The following is a 24,074-nucleotide window of genomic DNA, read 5'->3' on the forward strand; positions in this document are numbered from 1 at the left end:
GTACCGTGAGATAAGCGCTTTGCCTGTTTCGCAGTCTATAGTCAAACAGACGATCCAATCATCAGATCTCGGCACAACTTATTTGTAATAGTTACGATATTATCCGCATTTAAATGACATTTATGATTACGCGAATGAACAGCTCTCAGAGGACTGAAGAAAGTGTGTTTTTCTAATAACTGAAATGTATATTGAAGTCATTATTTAATATCATTAGAAGATACTAAAGTTGTCTCAATTTCGTATGTCGTGAGTGAGACCCATGGAGGAAGATTTGAAAATAATGTATGCTACTAATCATAGTAATGCATCAGCATGAATGGAAATTAATTAATAGTAGCGTATATTATTTTTATAACTAAATAAAAAGAAAGAAACCATGTCGCAGTGTATGTAAATGAACAGTGTAGGTTTTTAATAAATATTTTAATAATCTCCTAGCTTTTCTTTTATTGATTTATCCATAAATCATAATTATTATAATCGTTTTCCATTAACTTCCATTATCGGGATCGGTTCAGCGATTATTATTTTTGGGCGAGAGGTATTTTTTAAGTGAAACACAGATCGTGACGCAATAAGTTTATTCCGCATCATCCAGATTGAGTATTTTGTAATTACACAAAATTAACAAACTTTGGACACATTGAGATTCATGCTGTGGAAGACCTTGTGAAACGAAGTCAGTTGTCTTACGGTACGCGCAACAATAATGAAAACCCAATCAAAAAGTGCTCGACTGACCAATAATACAATTTCATAATGATCCTAGCTAAATTCAAATTTATTCTAAAAATGAAAGCTTAACCCCCATATTCATAAAAGTTTAGTCCCAACTCAGTTTAATGAAAACATTGTTTTGTCTCTTTTCATTTTATTGTAATCATCATTTGACAGAAAGTGACGAAGCTTTTAGGTGTGTTCCATTAGCCTATGCGCGGGTGACTTTTTGCACCTTTTTGTCACCTAGACAGTATATCTCTCTCGTTTACACTATTATAAAGAGAAAAAGAGAGACATACTGTCACGGTGACAAAAGTCACCCGGCGCGAGCATTGCGTACACTTTTCAGTTGCTATAACGGAGCATAGCCGTTGTTTGATAAAGCAGTGTTTTAATTTTTTTATGAATAAGAGGGTTAATAAATAACAATACAATATTTACAAATTATGCCATTGCCAATATCATGATAGTTATACAATAGATTTTAGAAAGCTGCCACAATGTGTTCAATAATCGCTTACAGCACGTTATAGCGTTGCTGCAGTGGAAACAGTCTTAATTAGCACTGATCTACTTTATGTAAAGTTATTTATAAATCACGTATTATATTGTTTCCATTATATTTATATAATTAACAAAGATTTGATAAATTTTACAATATATTACACTTGTACTTTAATTGATAGTTTTGTATAAAAATATTTTAAAAGTTACTAATTTAAATTGAACTCCCAATGCTAATATTGCTTATTGTTGTTATGTTATAAACAGTATCTAAAATTGTGTAAAAATAAGACACGATTGTCTAAATCACATACCTAATTAAACGAGATAAACGTACTTGACGTAATTATATTATGTATAATTTGATTTTAAATGCAACATTGAAGCAGTAATAACTCCGTAGATATTAAACTTGTTTTAGATTTAGTTGAAGTCTTACAACTTCGAGTGTCTCTGTCCCTCATGACGGCATTAATTGTGCCATGTGTGAGAGGGATAGATAATATCAAAATTATTGTAACGTTAGAATACTCCCGCGGGTTTTGATAAAGTCGAGAACATGAACAACTTTTTACTATGGGATTATAAATAATCTTTAGCGAAGAGTTAATCGTGATTACAGTGCCATACATTATTGTCCAAGAAGAGCGTCGATTTGTATGACAAGGTGAAAAATATTTATTGTTGCTCCTATAGTAAAATAATAATTTATGTTCTTTGATTAAAGCATCAAATTTTGGACAAGTTATAGGATTTTTAAGCATTTGTAAAAAAATCCTATAACGCACAAAATGGAACGTCTTATACAGTTTCGTTTGCTAATAAGATTTATAATTCAAACATACTTGTCTCCAGGTTTAGACAACCAAGATGCTTTAATCAACGGCCAATATTGGGTCAAAGTTCTACGTAGTTATTACTTATACTTGTGTATACCGCTGTTGTGCAACTGTACAGGTATCAGCCCGTTTAACGCACTTAGGATGAGTTGCACCACCTAACTTTGACGGCAACCGGTGTTTTTTGTATGGAGTTTGACAGATTTTTGACGTTTGTTAAAGGTAAAGTAAGATGGTGCAACCCAGCTGTAACGTCGCTTTATGTTAGCTGCCGGTAAAAAGTGAGAAGCTCAGTTATTGATTATGAGACCTTATATCGCGAGGCATAAGGTCGACGTCTGCGCTATGTGTCGTCTGGAAACTTCTCGATTCCGATGAGCTCGTCGAACAAAGAGTGGTTGTCAGGGATGACGTGAGGCTCGTGGAGCGTTTGCCGCGCGAATTTCAGCACTGCCTTCGCCAACTGGCCCACTGTCCATTTTCTATCAACTATTACGCGAACTAGCGTGTCCAGCTGTAAAATAAAATTTAATTTAGTAATCAGTAAATAATAGTAGTATAAAGTGGGGTATCCATCCAGCACCAAAATATTTTTTCAAATCGGACCAGTAGTTCCAAACAAACTCTTCAGCTTTATAATAAAGAAAAAGATACAGAAGAAGATAAAAAAGAATACAAAGAAAAAGATAAAGAAGAAGAAAAGTTATTAAAGAAAAGATAAATAATAACGACTCGACTGCCAACTTCTTACCTTGAAAAGCTTTTCGTTGCCAAAAGTGTAGTACAAAAGCGCTGGTACGCCAGCTACGCTCGCTGCCAGCCACTGTAGTAGCATCTTCAACTGCGGATGGCCTTTCAGCCGGTTGCCGCAACCCCAGTTGCCAGTCGCCACTGGCCGGCACGACCCGCCCGACACTATCTTATGGGCCAGTTGGCTTAGCTGCAGAAAAATAACACTTATTACTGAACACGTAAACACTAGTATTGCAGTGGTTTTTGTGCTAGGCTAGACTTATGACATGGTGAGACGAATTGAAATCATAGTGTAGTGTCTGATGAAGATAATCGTACTACCACAACATCGATACAGGTTCATTATACATGTAGCCGCGGATATTTGCGTGCCCTGGAAATGTGCTGCTTTGGAATTGGCTTATGAAGAAGACATGACTTCTGATACCGTCATTCATTTTGCAAATGTGTTCACGGCAGTGAGTCTAAAATTCTAAATGGTGAAAGATTAGAGAACAAGTGCTGGAAGGCCCATACAGGTGTTGTAAGAGAGAACTCGGGTTACACATGCAGAAAATCTTAACACAAATCGTATGTTTCGACAGAAAGCGAAAGTACAATTAAATGTATTAATGGATTTTGTAGTTAAGTTGGTTTTGTTAGTAATCTGGATGTGAATTTGAAGATTAGCGACAGACAGGTGTCTGACCTTTGGTTTCTTTAGTTTTATAGTGACGGGTTCGCACTGTATGTTTTCTTCGATTGTTTCGACGATCATGTTTATCATCCAATTCAACTTTTTCCTTCTAACGGTAGGGTTTGAGATTTGGGTAGAAGCGGTGTCAGTGGAGGTCCCGAAGGAACTCGAGCCAGTATCCTCCGCCTCTCTTTCTGAATCTGCGCGTCTCACTCGAGTGCTTTCGACAATTTCTTCGGGTATAGACTCTCTTACTTTACGTTTCTGTCAAAACATAGGAATTTGTGGATTTAGTTATATTGGGATAGCAGAAGCCAATTGTTTAAATGGTAGCCGAATTGGTTACGCGAGTCTTGAGGACCATTGACAATTTACCGGAATGATCTAAAAGCGCGTGGTTGATAGCATTTAATCAGCAAAAGTTGTATCCTTTGTTTCAATAAGAATGGGTTCTCTCTCGCGGCCTTTGACGTTTCAAAATCATACATTATTTACACTACAATATTCTCGTCTCACTCACATTAACATCTTTACCGTCGTGTGTATTAACATGATGGTCAGTTGGTCCGCTATGTAGGTGTGTAGCCAGCTGAAGCGAGAGAAATATCGGTACAACTTTACTCAGACATTTATGTACTAGAAGATTATGTATTTCGTAATAGATTATGTCGTTTCTAATTTTCCAAAATGTTCTTGTAAAAGTGTAAATCTGCCAATTAATGGCTGTTCAAAAGCCTTTGTAAAACTGCCAAATTGGGAGCGATGTTTCGTCTTTATGAAACGTGAATAGTGTTTTTTACGAACAATTTAATGGTGATACACAGAGCTGGAAGATAGAAATTAGGTATTTATAGATTAGCACATTGGAAATAGCGGACACGCAACAGGGTTTAGTTACATTTTATTTTATTGTCCTAATATTATTCAACAACTTTTAAAGGGTTTAATTTATACAATAACTTTTAAATCAGTTTGTATTTAGAATATGTTGTCTGAGGTTAACAACTAAGAAGACGTTGCAACCATGCCTCTATCAAGTTTTCTAAACTATTTTTCGGGTCCGTGGCCGAGTCCCCCAGTATTCGACGCACCCGTGGTTGAAGCCCCCGATTTAAATAAATTTTATATCATATTTTTTTCGGCTTTTGCACTAAGTACAGTCAACGAAAACCATGCATGTTTGACGCTATTTAAAATGATGTATTTAATTTTTTGTTAAAAATACTTAAAACTTTTATAATTAAAACTTTTATTTGTAGTTAGTTAAATGTAGAGAGAGTAGAGTTATTTTAAATACTGATTGTTACAATTATTTTGATTAGGTAAAACGATTTACATTTTATTTATAGGTAAATAAAAGCTATGATAAAATATGATAGGTTAAAATAAAACCTATTATATTTTTAGGTATCACTATGGTAAAATAATATTAAACATTTATTTGTACGATCAGTATAAATATTTATTCGTTTATAAATATTTTTGTGACTGACTGTACATTTGATTAAAAATTGCTTCTATCTGACCGGGGGCGTCGACCACGGGTGCGTCGAACACAGGGGGACTCGGCCACGGACCCTATTTTTCATTCAACTATCTTTTGTTTACGCCAGTGAACTTACCAGTTGCGCTGCCAACCGATGTCTGTGCCTTGCCAGTTCCAAGGACAGAGATCTTGCTGCTAGAGCCAGCCGCCTGGGCCCGGTCCGGTCTCTTGAGTCTCGGCCATACAATTCAGCTGCCTCGGCAGCGCCTTCAGCATTTACCCCGCTTGGTCCGCAAGCCATAGATTCGCTGAGCGTGCGCTTTAGAAGGGAACCCGCAAATCTGCAGAATACGGAAAGATAAGCTTGATCTGTGCAGAGAAGATAAGCGTGTTGGAGACATGTTCAAAGGTGATAACGAAGAGAGTCAGTCAAGCCAGGAAACATGGTGATAGACATCGTCATAATACGTAAGTACTCGTATATCCTTTCTTTTTTATGTTTTATCTAAGATTTTTTGAGTTTTTAGTTACCTTATCACAGCCAAGTCCCGAGAGTCTAACTCCCGCGTTTTGTGTTCCCCTGTTCCCGACTCCACTATGGGATCGTTCAGCCACTGGTTGAACTGCTCGTAAACTTCTTCTAATTCGGACCTGGAAGAAAAAGATCACATTTTAAAACCATTTCTTCAAAATTACTTAAAATGTATTCTGTAAAGAAAAGGACACAAAAACTTACGTGTACTCTGTGCTGAAACTGTACTTCGAACTGTTGCCTGTCTCTCGTCTCCCTAAAGGTGGGTGTCTCGGCGACGGTTCCCCGTTGCTCATCGTCTCTTTCTCTGTCAGGACAAATCCAACGGAGCCTCCCCTTTTTACCCTGCAAATAAATAATAATTGTCCCCATGTCATCATAAATGTCATGTTCTTGGACGCCCAAATGACACTCAAAAGGGTTCTCTAATTCTCTTGTCATAAAGACTAACATGGAATATCAAATATGGTGGTTGTAACTATGAACGGATCCATAATACAGGGTGACAGGAAAAGCGATACATTCCTTGATAGGGGTTAAAGTAGAGCTTATTTGCAGTCATTTAAGTCATATGACACCATGTCCGAAACTTGTTCATTTCCAAGTTATTCAAGATTTAAGTATTTTTTAAAAAATCTCCAGTTTTTATGTTAAAATGTACCCTTGTAATGAAGAATACGGAATAATGCTAACTTTTTTGTTGTATTCGTATAGCTAAATAATAGGATTAACATTTTAAATAAAAATTTGCAAGAAAGAATCGTCATTACTCAAGTTAAAGCTAAAAACCTATGTATCATTTTGCAAAAAAATTATGTTTTAGGTAAATAAACGAAGAATTTCCAAGAAAAAATGTATGGAATGTTGCGTACAAATTACAGAATTTAGTTCCTTGATTCATTAGCTTTTCAAAAAGGTACAGGTGTTTAACAAACACTACATCATTATTTTTTTATTTTAATTTAAACGTCTAGTAGATACTTTCATAAAAAAAAATATAAATAAAAAAGTCACACTAACAACTATTCTTGGGTCTCAATAAATGACAAACTTATTATTTTAATAATAATTGTATCACCTAATTTTATCTAGATACATTATTTTAAGTCCTGCTCAAACTGTGAGCCCCGTTTTCTAATACAAGCTCGTAGTCTGTTTCTCACTTCTGTTTTTGTGACTCTTGTTGTCAAACTTTGCTGAATATCTTGAGCTGCCTTCTGAATGCGCTCATAGTTTTTTAGCTTTAACTTGAGTAATGACGATTCTTTCTTGCAAATTTTTATTTAAAATGTTAATCCTATTATTTAGCTATACGAATACAACAAAAAAGTTAACATTATTCCGTATTCTTCATTACAAGGGTACATTTTAACATAAAAACTGGAGATTTTTAAAAAAACACTTAAATCTTGAATAAATTGGAAATGAACAAGTTTCGGACATGGTGTCATATGACTTAAATGACTGCAAATAAGCTCTACTTTAACCCCTATCAAGGAATGTATCGCTTTTCCTGTCACCCTGTATATCTTCTCATGCTTACCTAATATCATTATCGTTTACTCCAGCACCAGAAATGCTGATGCCTACAGCGTAGCTCGAGCTGTCTGTAGACCAATCTCCCGTGGTACTGGTCGTGCAGGAGTTCTCAGCCTCCCTTCGGAGAGCTTCGCGCAGCCGATCCGCGAAACTCAATCGCCGTTCTTCCGTTGACAACTCCTTGGAGTATTGGAATGAATTTGGACGAGCGCTCTCACCCCTGCCTTCGTCTTCGCTCCCACCTGTGAATAGAGTTTTTGAACTCTTTAGCTTTTGTTTGAAAGAATTATAGGAGTTATTCAAAGAATAAATATTTTCGTAGGGAAGCGATTGGAGGTACGTGAACGTACCTTGAGGAATTCCGTTTCTCTTTATCAATTTCAAAGTCCAAGGAAATTACAACAATGAGCTTCAAATAGTGCCTTGAAGCATCCCATCTCGATCAGTAATGTATTTTCAAGTTGTTTATTTAAAATTAAGTTTGAGAAGCGACTATTCGCTAAGAAATTTTAATAATGTATTTTCATTCCTTTTTAATTACGTTTTATTTTATGTTGCACATTGTATGTATGAGGCCAGCAGCACAACGCGATTAGAAAACACGAAGTTAACATAAATCCCTTACCATAATCGAAGCTATCATTAGCACTATGGTACTCGTCGTCACTGGAGTTGCAGCTGGAATACAAGCTGTCCTCCTGGGTGTCCAGGTTGGAGTGCCCCGTGCTCCTGGTCACCGGGAGACACTCGCCCGAAGACCCCAGCACTATGAACCTGCCCCGTCGGTTGTTTAGCGTGTTTCCGTCAGGGGACAACCAGCATTTTCGTTTGGACAACTCGACACCTGGAAAGGGTAAGTAAAATAATAATACTCGTCAATTTTGTATGAGAGCTGCCAATATATTTTACTTTATTAACATCTGAACTAAAATACAACAGGAATCTGGCACAGGCATGCATGCGTCTACAGGGTGGAAACGATAAGTGATCTCACTCGATTATTTCTAAACTATACAAGATATCCAAAATTTGGTTACTGATCCTGAAAGTGCTTCACGAGCTCTATCCAACGGTATCAATAATAAGTGACAAAATAAACTGGATCTATCCGAAAATTCAATGTTTCCAGCTTCCATACATTTAGTACTGCCACAGTCATGGCACTCATGTCTTGATAATATTATAGCAAGTAAAGCCTAAAACCAATATTTTCCATGATTAATTTTAAATTAGAATGCATGTTACGAGTTAAATTTAAGTGTTTATTATTTAATAAAAAAAAATAACACTTCTAATATTGTGTGGCTGGCATACATTTAGTATGGAGGCTGAAAACATTGAATTTTCGGATAGATCCAGTAAATTCTGTAACCTATTACTTATACCATTGGAAAGAGCTCGTGAAGCACTTTCAGGATCAGTAACAAGTTTTTCGATATCTTGTATAGTTTAGAAATAATCGCATGAGATCACTTATCGTTTCCACCCTGTATAAAGAATATTTGATGACTACGATATGATACCTATCAGTCAAAGTGAATCATTATTAATGCGTGCCAAACCATTTGAATGCATCAATTAATCAGTAATATTTGCGACTCTATTAAGCTGCGGTTTAATGGTGATGAATTCGTGTTTTATGTTCATATTCTCGTTGATAATTAATTTATAGGAATCCACTAAGTACCTCTGGTAACATATCTGTGCTGTGGATATCCTAATGGATATCGTGGATCGGAACTTGACATAGCTGGTGACCTAAACATCTAGCGATTGCCTGCTGGTGACAGTTTCGTTGTTTAAAACTAGTTCTAGGTACAAATTTGTAGCTGAACGTATAATAGGTAAGTTAACGTACTGGGGTCGTTAAGGTTGAGTGTTGCGGCGCAGTAGTTCTGCGGAGAAGGGCTCCTACTGTTGTAACTGTTGATGGTGCTGCACGACGATGCCTGCTTTATCACGACTGTAGCTTCCACTTCTGGTGGAGTGTGGCTGAAGGATTCACCTGAAATCATACAATATGCAGGTGGTTTATTTGTACTTGAAAGTCAAAATTGTCGACGCTGAGCTCTAAGAGCTCTTCTTTGACTAGAAAGAGCATTATTACTAGTTTTCTGCTAAAGTAAAAAAACTGTTTTCTTAAACCAACTTCGTTGTCCGTTTGGGTAATAAAAGAACGTAGGATTACTAACCTATTGGTGATAGCCGCCTCTCATGTTTTGGGCTTTTCATAGGCGTCTGTTGGAAAGCTAGCAGGCATTTGTTTAGTTCCCTTAGCACGTTGTCTTCTTCCCATTGGCCGAGAGGAAGTTTACTGTAGTCTTCAGCGTCCATTAGACACACGGTTACCTATTGAGTAACACATAATTTATGAGTAAGTATATTGATTTCCATAATAGCTTTAGCGAAAAGTATATTGCATGAAATATTGAATATTTAATAGGTTTGCTGGTAGGTTCAGCAATTAAAACTACTGCAGCAATATGATTGACTCTATAATTAGACACGGTCATGCATTTTTAATTTGTGTTATGCATGATATGGGAAAGGTTATTGATTTTAGACACAGCAGTTGAGTTTCACATAGTTTTTAAACTTACAGTTTTTGGCTGCTCGAGAAGTTCCACTTTGGTTTTCTGTCTCTTGTCGCATATTCGGCTGAACATCCTGACGCCTTCTACCTTCAGAATCTCGTTGTCCTCTAGCGATTCTACAGACAACATCGCTGGTAGTAGTTCCGGCATCATGAACATTGATAAGGATTCCTGTAATTTATATGTTCTTAATTAGTACAGTATTCTTAATTATTATAGTGTATTTCATTCGTCGATCAGACATCTAATTATTTAAAAATTGAAATCTTCGAGATCCATCAGGACTGAGTAAAACCTTATAACAGGTCTTAGAGTAAGCGTCTTTTGCCTAGTTTTGGTGGCAATAACTTTGGATGCTTTAAAAAAAAGAACAGTACTATTTCTTGGTACCTGTGATTCCCCGTCAACCAATACGTCTCCCCCAACCCTGCTGGATGCGAAGCAGATCCTGATGGCATCATCATTCTCGCACCGCTCCGGGCGTCCTTCATGCCTCACCATCAGTTTGCACAGCGGCAGGCTGCATTCCAGCCAGTCTTCGATTGTCAGCCATTGCTTTGAGGTCATTACCTATTTAGAACGAATATTTGAATAAGTAGTTTTTCATAAACTTTTACGGTTATTAGTGACGAAAGAATTTAGAAAAAGTTTCTTATGCTATAGTTTTTGATGCATTATGTTTTAAGAAGAATAATTTAGATATTAAGTAGGTGTTTAGGTAATACTTCTTACCTGTCGACTTAATTTAATTGATCCTTCATTGTTATTTTTATCTAACCACTCGAAATAATGAAGTAAACTTTTTAATTTATTCCTTTGTGATTTTCTGAAAAATGAAAGCATTTTCTCGTTTTACAAACTGTTTAAGAGTTATTTCATGATACGTGATCTCCACAATACGTAATTGTTGTAATAAATAAGTAGATATGTTTTTGATACTGACCTATGTAAATTCTTAAAAAAATGCGTAAAATTGAAGTCTTGTAGCGTTGGATGCGTTTTGAGCGTCCTCTTTGGGAAGGTTGAGAAAAACGCGTGAGCAATAAGGGACGAAACAAAATTGTAATCCAGCTCTGTTACATCACCTGAAAGCAAAGGGGGCGGTTAATGGGAATGTCGCTACATTTACGACGATGTATCTAATGAATAGTTGGAATAGTCGGATATCACGTGAGGTTGCCGTAGTTTTAACATAAGAACACACGGTAGGTTTAGTTCACAAATCTGCTATGAGAGTATTATGTGTAGCGAGGCTCATTCAATCAAGCCATTTCAATACGTCGTTACCAACTTATAAAGTCTAACATCGTTAATGAAAAACTTGTCAGGATATTCGCTTAGTGAGAAGTGGCTTAGGGCTCACTGCTTTATAGTTATTGTGAGTTTCGTAACATTTTGTCGCGTGCGGGTTGTAGTCTAGATTGGACAATGGTCTACAAAGGATGGAAATAAATTTTAATGGATAATATTTATACAAACTACTAAATTAGTAAAAGATCCTACCTAATCTAATTTTATATTTTTGGAATAGGACTCTACCTACATGACCTACGAGTATTATTTGGAGGCTTTGCGAAAGCGGAAAGCTAGTTTGCAATAATTTTGGAACATTACTAAATATGATAAGTTATTTAACCTAATTATGGGCTTTCGTTTCTTAAAAGAATCGGCGATCATATTGTTTAACGGGTAAAAATACACAGCGCGCTTCAAGCCAAAATTTTGGTCTGGTTTATTGGTACGCATTTTTGAACGAATTACGAAATATTGGCAGGGAAGAGCTGCGGTATGTTAAAAAAACTCGAGACATGTGATCGAAACGTGTAATCTCCACCAAGTCTCCACGTGTCTTCTGAAAAACGTGGAAAAATCGTACGAAAATCGTGGAAAAATTTCCGCGAAGAATTTCGCTCAAACAAAAAAAAGCTCAAGCAAAGCTTCTACAAGCTCAAAGTATACATATAACTTTGAGCTTTAAAACATGATCTAATTAGGTAGTAGTTAAGTTGGCTGTCTGATTAACTTCATGTATGTTTAACTTCATCAAAAACAATTTTGTGATGAAGCAAAGGTTTTAGATCTCCACAAACCGCGCTGCTCGCGCTTAGCGATGTACCTATCGGGTGCGATTATTGACTGCTAAATATTTATATCACTCACTTTGCTGTTGTAAGCTGAACATGAGTCCTTTAGGCGGCCGCCACCTCTTCAGATGCAGTGCCCGGTTCACCATTATTCTAATGGTGTTGTCCAGGAACTGGCGGCGCTCTTCGTCCGTCATCTCCTCGTCTAGGAACTCCTCCAGACCCTTCATGAGCTCCGGGTCTTTGATGTCGTCGTCTGGGTCTATGCCGATACTGGGTGAGTGAAGAAAGATGTTACTTTCATGCAAGTTTATCTTTTTGTAGCTAGATTGAGTAATTAATGCGAGTTTTACTACTCTATGTGGTTTTTTTTTTCAGAACATAATAATTTCCGATATCTTGACGTCTTTTTTTCAGAAGACAAAAAAATTATTATTTTGCTTATTTTTTAATTTAAGCATTTGCAATAAAGGTGTGTTAACTTTTGTCAATGTTTTTGAAACCAGTGGATGAATTTGAAACAACAACAACAACTTCGCCTACAATTTACCCAACTAATTCAGGCTGAATTTTCGGTACAGCCGTAATAATATGTGTCTAGCTAGTCTCAAATACTTACTGCAATCATGGTAAAATAAAACAATGATTGACGCACTCACTTGCACATGTCATGAATCTTGAGCATGCTTGCCGTGAGCTTGTTCGGCGCCGACGCCAGAAGCAGGTGCTTCAGGTGTCTCTGCACCGAGGTCCACCACGGCAGGTCGCATGGCAGCATCACCAGCGCCATGCTGGAAATTATGACAATGTTAGATACATTTGTTTTGATGATTACCTAACTATTATTTACATCTTTGTCATGTGTACAACACTCGGACTATAATATACTTTTTTGTAAACAACATATTAATATGTTACAGTTTTAATTTTGGTGTGCGTCGTCATTTTTGTACTCCACATTTATATAAAAACTAAGTACGGGTATTCGTTCCGTGTAGTCATTACCAACTATTATTTATTCTGTGTCATTACTAAGGGAAGTTAAATGAATATTATCATATCCATTGGAAAAAAAACCGCGTTAAATTTTTTACTGACGTTAAATAGATATTGTGAAATAGATCAGTACCTATTGGTCGGTAGAGATTGCTTTCTAGTGATAAGGTTGCCTAACTAGCGTCTTTCAAAATCTATTTCTAGACTCGTAAGCAAAATGTTGAGAATCTAATTTAGGTAGGCGCCTTATTTACGCCTTAATCTACAAATTATCGTGAAGAAAATCTAACTTTATCCATTTACCTAGAAGTATTTATATAACTTAGGATCTAAAAATAGATGTATGTCTAGTTATTCTAAGATACGATACGGTTTATGATAAATGATCAAATGTTACGTTACTATACGAGTATTAGTTAGTGGTGCGCGTGTGAGCATTTGCGTTACCTACCAAAGGATTATAATTAAGCTTGATAAAGATTGTCAAATGTTAGGTAACTGTACGAAGAAGGTAAGGACGTAACCAAAATATCAATAGCAGTCTGCTGAAACACATAATGACATCGTTTAGCTGCGATTGCTGCGAACTCGGTATCAGGGTAGCTCGGTCGATAATAGCAACGCAGGACGCTTTTAGTATACGAGCGTTTTAGGACGGCAACTTACTGCACGTTCCAATCTACGCGGGACGGACTTTGACATTTCGATCGGGCGGCTGCGAACCGCGGCAGTCTGTGTTATCTGTGGCGGTGCAGTGTTTTGGTAAATTCTCCAAGACATGGACAGCTCTCTTTTGTTTGTTATTTGTTTTTGTTAACTAAATCAGTGACAATATTTAATGAAATCAAGTGAATTAATTAACTATCTTCTAGTTAAGACATTTGGAGAAAATCATCCTTTTCAACTCACTGCCGCACAGCAAAAATGTTTTGTTTTCGAAAGTGTTATGAGTAATGAAGATGTTATTATCGAAGAATATTATCAGTTTCCGCAGATAAATTGGTAGTTATTGTTGAAACGTTATGTAAGTATTTCTGTTTCCAATATTGGATGCAAGGCCACGCAACTGTTATTACGATATTAGTTATAACCTCTAATTACGATTCAAAGTACACAGGAGACAAAGTTCAACTTGATTCAGTGAAAATGACGGTGAAGTCGAAGATATTGAAGGCTCTTATTTTGGGCGCTCCTGCGTCAGGAAAAGGGACGATTTCATCCCGAATAGTGAAAAAATATCATGTAGAGCACGTTTCAAGTGGCGACAAGTTGAGAGATCACATCCAAAAACAGACTGATCTAGGAAAAGAGGTGAAGCAGTACCTGAATGAAGGTAAACTAGTACCTGATGAAGTAATGATTAAGTTTATGATCACAGAGTTAAATAAGGTTCAAAATAAGCCTTGGCTATTAGACGGATTTCCCAGGACAGTTGGCCAAGCTGATGCCCTATGGAAAGTTCAACCAGTAGACGTTGTGCTAAATTTAGTTGTGCCATTTGAAGTTATTATAGACAGAGTCAAGAGCAGGTGGGTTCATCTACCTTCAGGGAGAGTGTACAACATTGGGTTTAATACTCCTAAGGTGGAGGGGAAGGATGATGTCACTGGAGAAGATTTGGTACAAAGACCTGACGATAAGCCAGAGGCTGTACAAAAACGCTTAGAGATATATGAAAGTGTTACAAGACCTGTAATAGAGTTCTACAAAAAGAAAGGAATTCTGAAGGAGTTTGAAGGAAGAACATCTGATGAAATATGGCCTAAAGTTACTGCATATTTAGACCCCATTCTTAGTAGCTAAAGCTTGAATAGTATTAGTAATAGATGGACATGGTGCTAGGTTTTGTAAGTGTTTTGGGCAGATTTTAAAAAATGAATTGTTACTTAGTTTATGTACTTTTTATGATCCATCGATGTTTTTATATAGTTACAAGTAGTAACAAGGAGCACAAATTTTTTTGAACATTTATTAAAAACAGTTCAGGTTTATATTATTATTTTATAATTCTATCTGGTAATATTACTAAGTCGTTATTTTGCAAGATTTTTACAGTAATTTGAGTGTTATTTGCATGAAACAATCAGTGCCATTGTTATTGTTACTATGCCAAATTAAAAAAACTACACTTAATTATTTGATAGTAAATTAGATAACTATTAAAATTAGACCAAAGTTTAAACAGTCAAATTGTTTGTATAAAAGTTATTGTATAAATTATGTAGTCTTCCAGTACTTAAAACAGTGATATATTAGGCATAATAAGTATGTAATGTAGTGCCTTGATTTATTGTCACATGAAATTATACATATCAAGTGTTATAATAGTTCCTTAACAGTTTTGTTTGCTCACACGCCACAACAGTTATTTTAAGAAAATGTTTTATTATGGTTAGATTTTGCGTACATATTATATCGAATAAATGATAATACCTTGTTAATATGTGCTGTTTTATTCCATTTAATAAAGATAGATATTTAAATTTTAAAATATCTATGTAGTTTATGGTTTACGAAAATGATGTTACCTCATTCATTTAACGTAATTAAAAACGACAATCGTACTTTTACATGATTTACCTACACTGTAACTAAAATGAAAAAACATAAATGAATGCTAACTACAAAGTTCAGTTCAGTTTTTATACGCGAACGAACTAAGTTACCTACATATTATTACATATTGGCAATTGGCATTAATCAATTAAAAGGAGACTCGTTCCTATAAAACAATATAGACGAAGTAATAGGTACTTCTTCTCAGTGACGGTAGATTCAATAATCCAAAGAAGTCTCGTAAGAAAATTTTTAATAACTGAAACGATTTCCAGACAGTTGGTGATACTGATTTCTAAGTTTTTTCACTAAAAAGTTCTCGTTAAAACCAGTGTGACTACCAACTGATGTAGATATAAGTAATATACAAGTATACTCGAAGTTAACTTCTTTTTGGTTGACTATTTATACTAAGTACTATGTACTTTGTTACTGCTTTGTATGTAAGGTCAGTTGTCCTGTCATGGCTATAGAACATCGACAGATCAATCTAAATCTCAAAATAAAGTTGGAAAGGTCATTCCATATCAACGTAAGACTGGCCTTCGGAACGATTCGTTTGATTTGTTTATTTATCATAATTTCATGTGAGCCTCCTATTTTTGTTTGCCCCGGACGATGATGACGAGTGGCGCATACGTTGACGATCAACATGCGGTACGATCAAATGCTGTACACAATATGTAGGTACAGTCGACTATACGTACATCAAGGACGTACATTAGCACATAACACATCAGACTGTTGGTACATTCCAACTATTCCAAGCGCGTCCATCTTTCAAAACCCATTTTAACCGACTACCGAAAACGAAGGGTTTTGATTTTTCATCGATTACCATAAGATTTTAGAGATTTTCATAAAACCAACAACAACATGAGAAATGATTGCTTTCCCGTTGAACTTTCGTCAAATGTCTAAACTTCTTAATTTTCGCGTCAATCTACCTTTCTCTACCAGATTTCATCAAAATTATTTACAGTGGTTATTTTTACTTGTCGACCCACAAAGCCATGTACTTTTACATTAAATAACAATGAATTTCCCGGTAAGGCGTTACGAATAACTTCTATTAAAATAGAATTCCTGTTCGTTTGTGTCGTTAAAACTCAAGAACGGCTGGGCCGATTTAGTTGATTTTGGTTTTGAAATGTTTTTCGTAGTCCAGGTAAGGCAACGGTGAGGAAAAAGTAAAAATTCAAGACGGGGCAAGGCGGAAACCGCGGGTTAAAGCTAACAAAAATAAATATTACAAAGTTATCTCAATTCGCTCAGCACTGGGTTTTAGAGCTAACTAAACATGCCTCAGAGTTTATTTCAAAATATGAAAAAATGTTTAGGACAGTTTTAGTTGAGGAGCACCAGTCAGTTATGATAGATAACGAAACTGATCAATAATATTTAAAAGATTCACGATGGGCGACAGTCGTACGCAGCTTCAGCAGCGCCTCAATTTTTATCTCAGCATTCAGGCCGTAGGCAGTAAAATAGAACAATTTACCTTTAAATAGGTGGTATTTAGTAGTAAGCGATCTAAATTACTTCAATAACACGTGGAAACTTGTAACGATTATCTAGTATAGAGTTCCCTACTCGTATCTTAAAGTAAATAAGCTCATCTGTTTGTAAGCACGTTAAACTTTCTGGGAAATTTATGAAAGTAAGTAGGTATCTTCCAACCGTACGTGCCACATTTGTTTTCGATTTAAGTTTGATAATTTTGAATAGGTAGATAATAGCGTAAAAAGCTGCCACGAAACATAATCTATGGCAAAAATTACATTGTCTACAGGCACTGAATGCGGAAATCTTAAACAAACGAATGATTACTTTGTGAAGTTTCTGAAAGCACAAATTAAGTCTAGTGTAAACGAAGTCTTTAGGCACATGAAACTAATCAAATCTACATGTAAATAATTTGAGAATACATAAAACTGGTGGAAGTAGGTTAAATAGGATATACTTGTATGCAGGACAAAAAATTGGTACTTACTTTTAGAATGCTGCGACGTGCTTCTTCAGGCACAATAACTTTGCAAACACTACGGGCACCAGAGTCACTGTCGCCTTGCGACCGGCTTCTTTTTACGCACTTTTCTCATTGTCTACAATGGAACCGTCGCAGATCTTCCTTTTCACGTAGAATATCTTATTGCTTTCCTACAGACAGAAATAGTGTTGTGAGTGAGAACTCGCACCAGCGAGCGGGATCCGAGCGCGCGAACCCCGGCTATTTTTAGCCGCTTTCGTGTATCGCCGCTGAAATTAGATTGTAAATAAAAAGTTTAACAGGAGTCGTAGGCCCAGTTAATCCCTGTTGTAGGTCATCTCTTCATGCTTAGCAAAGGATTACCTTCTTACATAAACATCTGAGGCCGTTACCTGTTCTATATCCTAATTACACTCTATTCAGAAGTTACGGGAAGTAAATTAACTATGTCACTATGTTCATGGACGTATGAAGTAGGTTATGTGTATTAATAGTTCCATGGATCTGTTCATTTGAAATATTGTAAGGAGATAAATCTTGATTCATAAAAATATTGATGTGATTTATTAATACCATTTTCTTTCTGGGAATACCCAATACTAAATATAGTAGCACATTTCACGTCGTTAAAATTTTAGTAAGTCTTGTATTTATTTATTTACGATAAAGAAAACCTTAATTCGGAGTTAGTTACACTTGTTTTTTGGTTTATCATAAATCAGCTTTGAATTGAAAACACATTTATGGTGACCAAAACATGTTATTAAAAATGTCAATCAATAAACTCACAGTTCGAATAGAGAGTTGCTGACCACTCGAAATGTCGCCTATTTCTCCTAGCACATTCACATGCATGGATTGCAGTGCTATGCAAGGAATTTGGAGGTTATCCGGTACCGAGGTGCGGGAGATGAGGCACGAGTGGCCCGCTCGGCGTTGCAGGCTGTACTGACGCCGTCGAGACGACTTTCACTGGGGGGCATCCACCCTTGCCCTACCGGCTGTCGCACCCTCCACCCTGGCAGTGACGTCATCGGGCGGCGCGTCACGACCTACGACGCCGTACGCGACGCCACCCTGGGCTCATACCCCTATAATAATATGGCTCGTGAAATGTCGCCGCTTGCTCCGGGCCCGTTACGTAAAGTGAAATATGAAAGTACGAAACGCCTGCGTCAGCAAGGTACGTCATTGAACGGTTAAGGTCGCTCATTGTGATTTGGGGGTCCAGAATGAGAGATAATGAAGCTAGCACTAGCTAAGACGCGCCGTTATTTGATAACTATAATTATTACTTACCTACTTGTTAGTCGTAGGGTTTTATAATTATTGTAAATCTGTAGCGCTGGGTTAGTTTTGTAGCGGGCGATGTAGTTAGTAGGTATTTTTAATAAGTCTATTGTATTTTTTTTATTATAGTAAATAATTATATACCTACCTAATATAATTTGTTCTTCTTTCCATCTAAAGATCATTATTTGATTATCAGTTAGTCGTTATGAATGATAGAGTCAGTGCGAAATAATGAGCTGATGTTGGCCGCATGATTATCTACAAAAATAGGCAATCGGTACCGCTAAATAGTGGCTTTTTCCGAAATGAATAAACGGAATCAAAGTATTTTCACCACTTTGTTTCGAACACCTAGATAAAAATGTGTTTAATATTATAACAATATTTTATTATAAGTAGTGTAGCAGTATGTACCTAATAACAACTAGGTAGCACCACTCAGAATAATTCTAATTATTTTTTGAAATTCAATAAGTAAAAAATAACCTTCGCCTGGTAGTTTGCAGGGACATTGTGCGTAGACAGCAAAACGTCCCTCACCCATCTGCTTGCACTCGAGGTGAGCCGCTCACTGATTATGCGCATGCGTGAAGTCCTTGTTTCCTTCTCACTCTGACAATATTAGATAAGGCTTGCACTGTTCGATATCCTTCGATTCCTGCGGCCCTGGTACCAGTGTCGCCCGTTGAAAATTGTTGCCGCCCTACGGGGCACAGTTGGGCGGACTTGGGCGGAGCGGTTTTACGATATTACTTAAGATTTATTTGTGATGCTGGGAAAAGTTATAGACGGCATAACTTTCAGAGGTTTTGCAAAAAATATATGTGTGGTAATTTGATATGAACGACTTTTTGGGACCCTTTTCTAGATTTCAACTGAATTGTTGATATTATTCATGTTGATATTCATCTGATTGCTCATTGCATGAGATAGGTATGATATCTAACTTATTGTCGCATTAGTTAGATTAGGAGTATAATCTATTAAAGCCTTGTTTGCCGGTAGGTGCACAAAAGTTATTTTGGCAGTACGCTATGAAAAGTTTTGATACATTTGGCGCCCAACGTGGTGGTTGCTGCCGCATGTGTTGTCTTTGTAGAGATATAATTTTCTACTTGTACAATCCAATTCATAGTTTTTGAAGACATGACTCTATAAAGTTAAAATCGGAATTCTACAATGGTATTCTACCAGAGATGTATAGGCATTGGTTGATTTGTTTATGAAAGTTCTACACAAATTCGTCGATGATGACAAAAAGGTACACCGAAAATTGTAATTTACTTATAGCCCAAGTTATTCTGATTGCCTTTTACTGATTGTCTTTTCAATCACTTTTGCCGAGTAACAACGAAAGTTAAGCATCAACAAATAACTAACTCTTGTACAAACGATCCAAATTAGAACTCTGTAGTGTTCAGTCACGTTCGACCTTTAATTCGGTGCCGTCTGAGTATCTATTTTGAGAATGTGCTTAATTAAAGAGCTTCGTTAAAATAATCCACGTGCCGGCGAAGGAAGCCTCGACAAAGCAGAAAATCTCTAAGCATCGAACTCCTGGGCTCTATGAAGCCTTAGTAACATTGCCATGTGACGTCGACACGGCGCCGCCCTTAAGTAGAAGTGGGCGGGGAAAATAATTGAGAGGATCTTGTCGAAGATTTCCCAAATCAGGACCTTGTGACCATTGTAATCTCAAGAAAGAAAATGAGATAAAATGAGAAATAATTAAACTCAGACACATCGTATCTCTAACTGCGAGAAAGAGGTGATTTGGTATCGGTAGATTTTTTTTCAGGATAAAAGAACACTTCAGGGACGCCAAGTCAGCTTCAATTTTTTAAATACCTAATTATATTTCAAGTCACATCATTACAAAATTGTGTTACTACATACAAACCATATTTCAAGACGTAACAGTGAAACGCGAGACTGTTTCCGATGTTCTTAAGGGCGGAAATAGGCGGCTGTGTAAGCGGTAGCGGCAAAATGTGTATCCTACGGCGTTACGAACAACTTCCTTGTATATCCTGTTCTCCTGGTAATATCGACCTCTGACACGGTCACGCCAACCCTGGCGGAGGCTGTATCCTTCGGTAAAGGTCATGCTAAATGCCAAAGGTTGCGTCTCGTTTTGGCATGTTTTCGTTATTCCACTCTCAAAACCGCCTTTGCAATTTTGCCAAAAGCATCATAAACATTTTGCAGGCAAATGAGAATTCTATTTGGATGCTATGTGCAGTGTGGGAGTAAGATTTGGATTAAATTTTCAGCTAACTAATGCTTGTTTCGTATTTATTTTTTAATCCGATGAGGCTTTAAAAGTAACTTAGCGTAGTTATTTTTATAGGTATTATACAGTGTGAGTCACGTTAAAGTGTACATATGAAAATAGATGAAACTAGACCTATTTTTATCGACAAAAAAGAGGTCAAATTTTTTTTGAGATTTTTTTTTTATTTTTTATAGAATTTTTTTTCTTCCAATTACTTATTGTAAAGAAAACGTAATAACTTTTAAACGAAGCGGTATATCCTGATAAAATAAATCAGTAATAATGCGTAATAACAGGCGATACTAAAAAAATACATAAAATACACAAAAAATGCCAACAAATAATAAAAAATGATACTTTTTGAAAAAAATCTGCTTTTAAATTCGTGTTTTTTTGGTTATTTGATAAATTTCTCCAAAAAATGCCCCTATAACAGGTGGTTTTTATTACTTTGTATTATTCTCTATCGTATTATCTTTGTAGAACCAAAAATCGAATGTCTCTATCCCTATCACAACATTTGCTATGATCGTTTGAACAAAGGCCTGCCACAACATTATTCTCCGCTACAGGTAGAGACAATTTTAATTTTAACTTAAATGCTTATTTTACTTCGAAATCTTTTGTTTTTATTTGAAATCTAACTTGTCTTTATCAAAATTACAAATCTAGAGCCATTTTCAGTTTCGTTGTTAACGAAGCGTTGAATGGCGCGCCCGGAGAGGCTTAGTTCAAACGATCATTGCAAACGTTGTGATAGGGATAGAGACATGCGATTTTTGGTTTTACGAAGGTAATACGATAGAAAATAATACAAAGTGATAAAAACCACCGGTTATAGGGGCATTTTTTGGAGAAATTTATCAAATAACCAAAAAAAACACGAATTTAAAAGCAGATTTTTTTCAAAAAGTATCATTTTTTACTATTTGTTGGCCTTTTTTGTGTATTTTATGTATTTTTTTAGTATCGCCTGTTATTTAGCATTATTACTGTTTTTATTTTATCAGGATATACCGCTTAGTTTAAAAGTTATTACGTTTTCTATACAATAAGTAATTGGAAGAAAAAAAATTCTATAAAAAAATAAAAAAAAATCTCAAAAAATTTTTGACCTCTTTTTTGTCGATAAAAATAGGTCTAGTTTCATCTATTTTCATATGTACACTTTAACGTGACTCACACTGTATACAGTGTGTCCGGGCATGTAGTGATCAAACTTTAAGGGCGTAATCTATGGACAATTTTATCGGTGAAAATACTTTAAATTTGGGGCTTGACCCATTTCTCGCATATTTACAAGGATTTAAGTTTTTAATTTTAAGTTTTCACCTCTTCCTTCAAAAACAAGTGATAGCGTGGGTAGTTTAACATTAATAAGCAAAAATTTTATATCATGCGATAGCCAATAAAATTATCTATTAGTAGAAGTAGAAAACAGATACAAGTTTCATACATTTTAAGGGTGTAAGAATGGATTTAATTAGAAATAAACATGATTTTTTTCACATCTTTTTCAGTTATTTCCCAACACAAGAAAAACCAGGTCGTTAAGGTATGTTTTATTTGCATTGTATTATTAGTATTTGAGCTATTCTACAAAACGAATGTAAATTTATTAGTCTACGTCGAAACTAATAGTAGTTTCGACGTAATTGTTGAACAAAGATACCCCTTCCCAGCGGTTTCCATAGTAATCGGAATAGGTTGTGTGATTCTTTCAGGCAGTGCATTTTCGCATGTCGCGTGCGCTATGGAAACCGCTGGGAAGGGGTATCTTTGTTCAACAATTACGTCGAAACTAATAGACGTAGACTAATAAATTTACATTCGTTTTGTAGAATGGCTCAAATACTAATAATACAATGCAAATAAAACATACCTTAACGACCTGGTTTTTCTTGTGTTGGGAAATAACTGAAAAAGATATGAAAAAAATCATGTTTATTTCTAATTAAATCCATTCTTACTCCCTTAAAATGTATTAAACTTGTGTCTGTTTTCTACTTCTACTAGTAGATAATTTTATTGGCTATCGCATGATATAAAATATTTGCTTATTAATGTTAAGTTACCCACGCTATCACTTGTTTTTGAAGGAAGAGGTGAAAACTTAAAATTAAAAACTTAAATCCTTGTAAATATGCGAGAAATGGGTCAAGCCCCAAATTTAAAGTATTTTCACCGATAAAATTGTCCATAGATTACGCCCTTAAAGTTTGATCACTACATGTCCGGACACACTGTATATTGTTATACGAAACGTAATAATAAACTCGTATGTAGTATTATGGTATTATTAATGATGCTTAGTTTACAAAAAATATTCAATGTCTCGCATTCTGTAAATTTCATTTTTATACATTACTAGCTGACCCGGCGAACTTTGTTCCGCCTTTGTAATAACGGGATAAAAAGTATCCTATGTCCTTCTCCTGGCTCTAAACTACCTCCCTGACAATTTTCAGCTAAATCAGTTCAGCCGTTCTTGAGTTATAAGTGGAGTAACTAACACGACTTTCTTTTATATAATAGATTGTTAGGGTAAGTTTCTTATTTGAATAAATTAAATCATCACCCTAATTTGACTTTATATTTAATTTGACACAGATTGTTAAAAAAACTAGTTGAAAGAACCCTTGCAAATTGCACTTATTGCCTTTTACCCTCCCGCACAAACATTTAACCCCATACTCGAGCACCCCTCGCGAGTGCACTTGTGACACGTCAGCGTTTGTGTGTGACCCCTTGTACCAGGGCGACATAAAAGCGCAGAGATCGGCCACCCCTCCGGTTCAACCCTTAGTACATACAGTCCAGCGATATCGACCGATCAGATACACACATCAGCGGGATCCAATTATGGAATGGAAACAAATAGATGTACCTACTTATTACTTATTTATTGGGTAAGGTACTTGTGTTGTGTGTGTAGAAATCTTACTAAATAAAGTAGATTTGCCATTGGAACGATTTGAAGACAAATTAAATCTAGTATTTTACAGTTTAGCTTCAAGTTGTCGATTCTTATCAAACACGTTTTTGAAGAAACATTCAATTACTGGAAACTTTTTAATTAACAAGCACTGGAAACTTTGTAAGTAACAAATACTGGAAACTTTTTTACTAACAAATTAAGACAACAAATCAAAGGTTTTAAAATATATTTTAATAACTATTGGAAGATTTTAACTAATAAAAATACTTTACAATATTAGACAGAGCATTCACATG

At 35.9% G+C, this 24,074-nt stretch overlaps 2 protein-coding genes across 5 annotated transcripts; one reads left to right on the forward strand and one right to left on the reverse strand.

Annotated features, from left to right (window-relative positions):
* Positions 1 to 569: 569 nt before the first annotated feature.
* On the reverse strand, positions 570 to 18,239 carry LOC135083381 (uncharacterized). 4 transcript variants are annotated; one of them, XM_063978123.1, is made up of 19 exons: positions 18,062 to 18,239; positions 17,276 to 17,442; positions 12,390 to 12,521; positions 11,807 to 12,003; positions 10,590 to 10,731; positions 10,379 to 10,472; positions 10,037 to 10,216; positions 9,653 to 9,817; positions 9,245 to 9,401; positions 8,911 to 9,057; positions 7,678 to 7,896; positions 7,057 to 7,294; positions 5,718 to 5,858; positions 5,513 to 5,632; positions 5,118 to 5,322; positions 4,016 to 4,084; positions 3,508 to 3,759; positions 2,818 to 3,006; positions 570 to 2,580 (listed from the first exon to the last, which is right to left on the reverse strand). In XM_063978123.1, exons 3-19 carry the CDS (start codon positions 12,518 to 12,520, stop codon positions 2,410 to 2,412), a joined length of 2,817 nt encoding a protein of 938 aa, XP_063834193.1. In that variant the 5' UTR covers position 12,521; positions 17,276 to 17,442; positions 18,062 to 18,239; the 3' UTR covers positions 570 to 2,409. The 4 variants fall into 4 exon arrangements, with proteins under 4 accessions (XP_063834193.1, XP_063834202.1, XP_063834206.1 ...); XM_063978132.1 differs by lacking the exon at positions 4,016 to 4,084; XM_063978136.1 differs by lacking the exon at positions 3,508 to 3,759 and having other exon boundaries at positions 18,062 to 18,238.
* On the forward strand, positions 13,454 to 15,167 carry LOC135086605 (GTP:AMP phosphotransferase AK3, mitochondrial). The gene has a single exon (XM_063981358.1). The coding sequence runs from the start codon at positions 13,777 to 13,779 to the stop codon at positions 14,527 to 14,529; it is 753 nt and encodes a 250-aa protein (XP_063837428.1). The 5' UTR covers positions 13,454 to 13,776; the 3' UTR covers positions 14,530 to 15,167.
* Positions 18,240 to 24,074: the final 5,835 nt, after the last annotated feature.

The sequence above is a fragment of the Ostrinia nubilalis genome, chromosome 2 (assembly GCF_963855985.1).
Source record: "Ostrinia nubilalis chromosome 2, ilOstNubi1.1, whole genome shotgun sequence".
Taxonomy (NCBI): domain Eukaryota; kingdom Metazoa; phylum Arthropoda; class Insecta; order Lepidoptera; family Crambidae; genus Ostrinia; species Ostrinia nubilalis.

Coding starts and splice junctions, on each gene's coding strand:
- LOC135083381 (XM_063978123.1), bottom strand. CDS start 12,520: ATGGCGCTGGTGATGCTGCCATGCGACCTGCCGTGGTGGACCTCGGTG. Junction 12,004..12,389: donor AAGATTCATGACATGTGCAA/GTGAGTGCGTCA, acceptor TCACTCACCCAG/TATCGGCATAGACCCAGACG. Junction 9,402..9,652: donor TTCTCGAGCAGCCAAAAACT/GTAAGTTTAAAA, acceptor GTTACTCAATAG/GTAACCGTGTGTCTAATGGA.
- LOC135086605 (XM_063981358.1), top strand. CDS start 13,777: ATGCAAGGCCACGCAACTGTTATTACGATATTAGTTATAACCTCTAAT.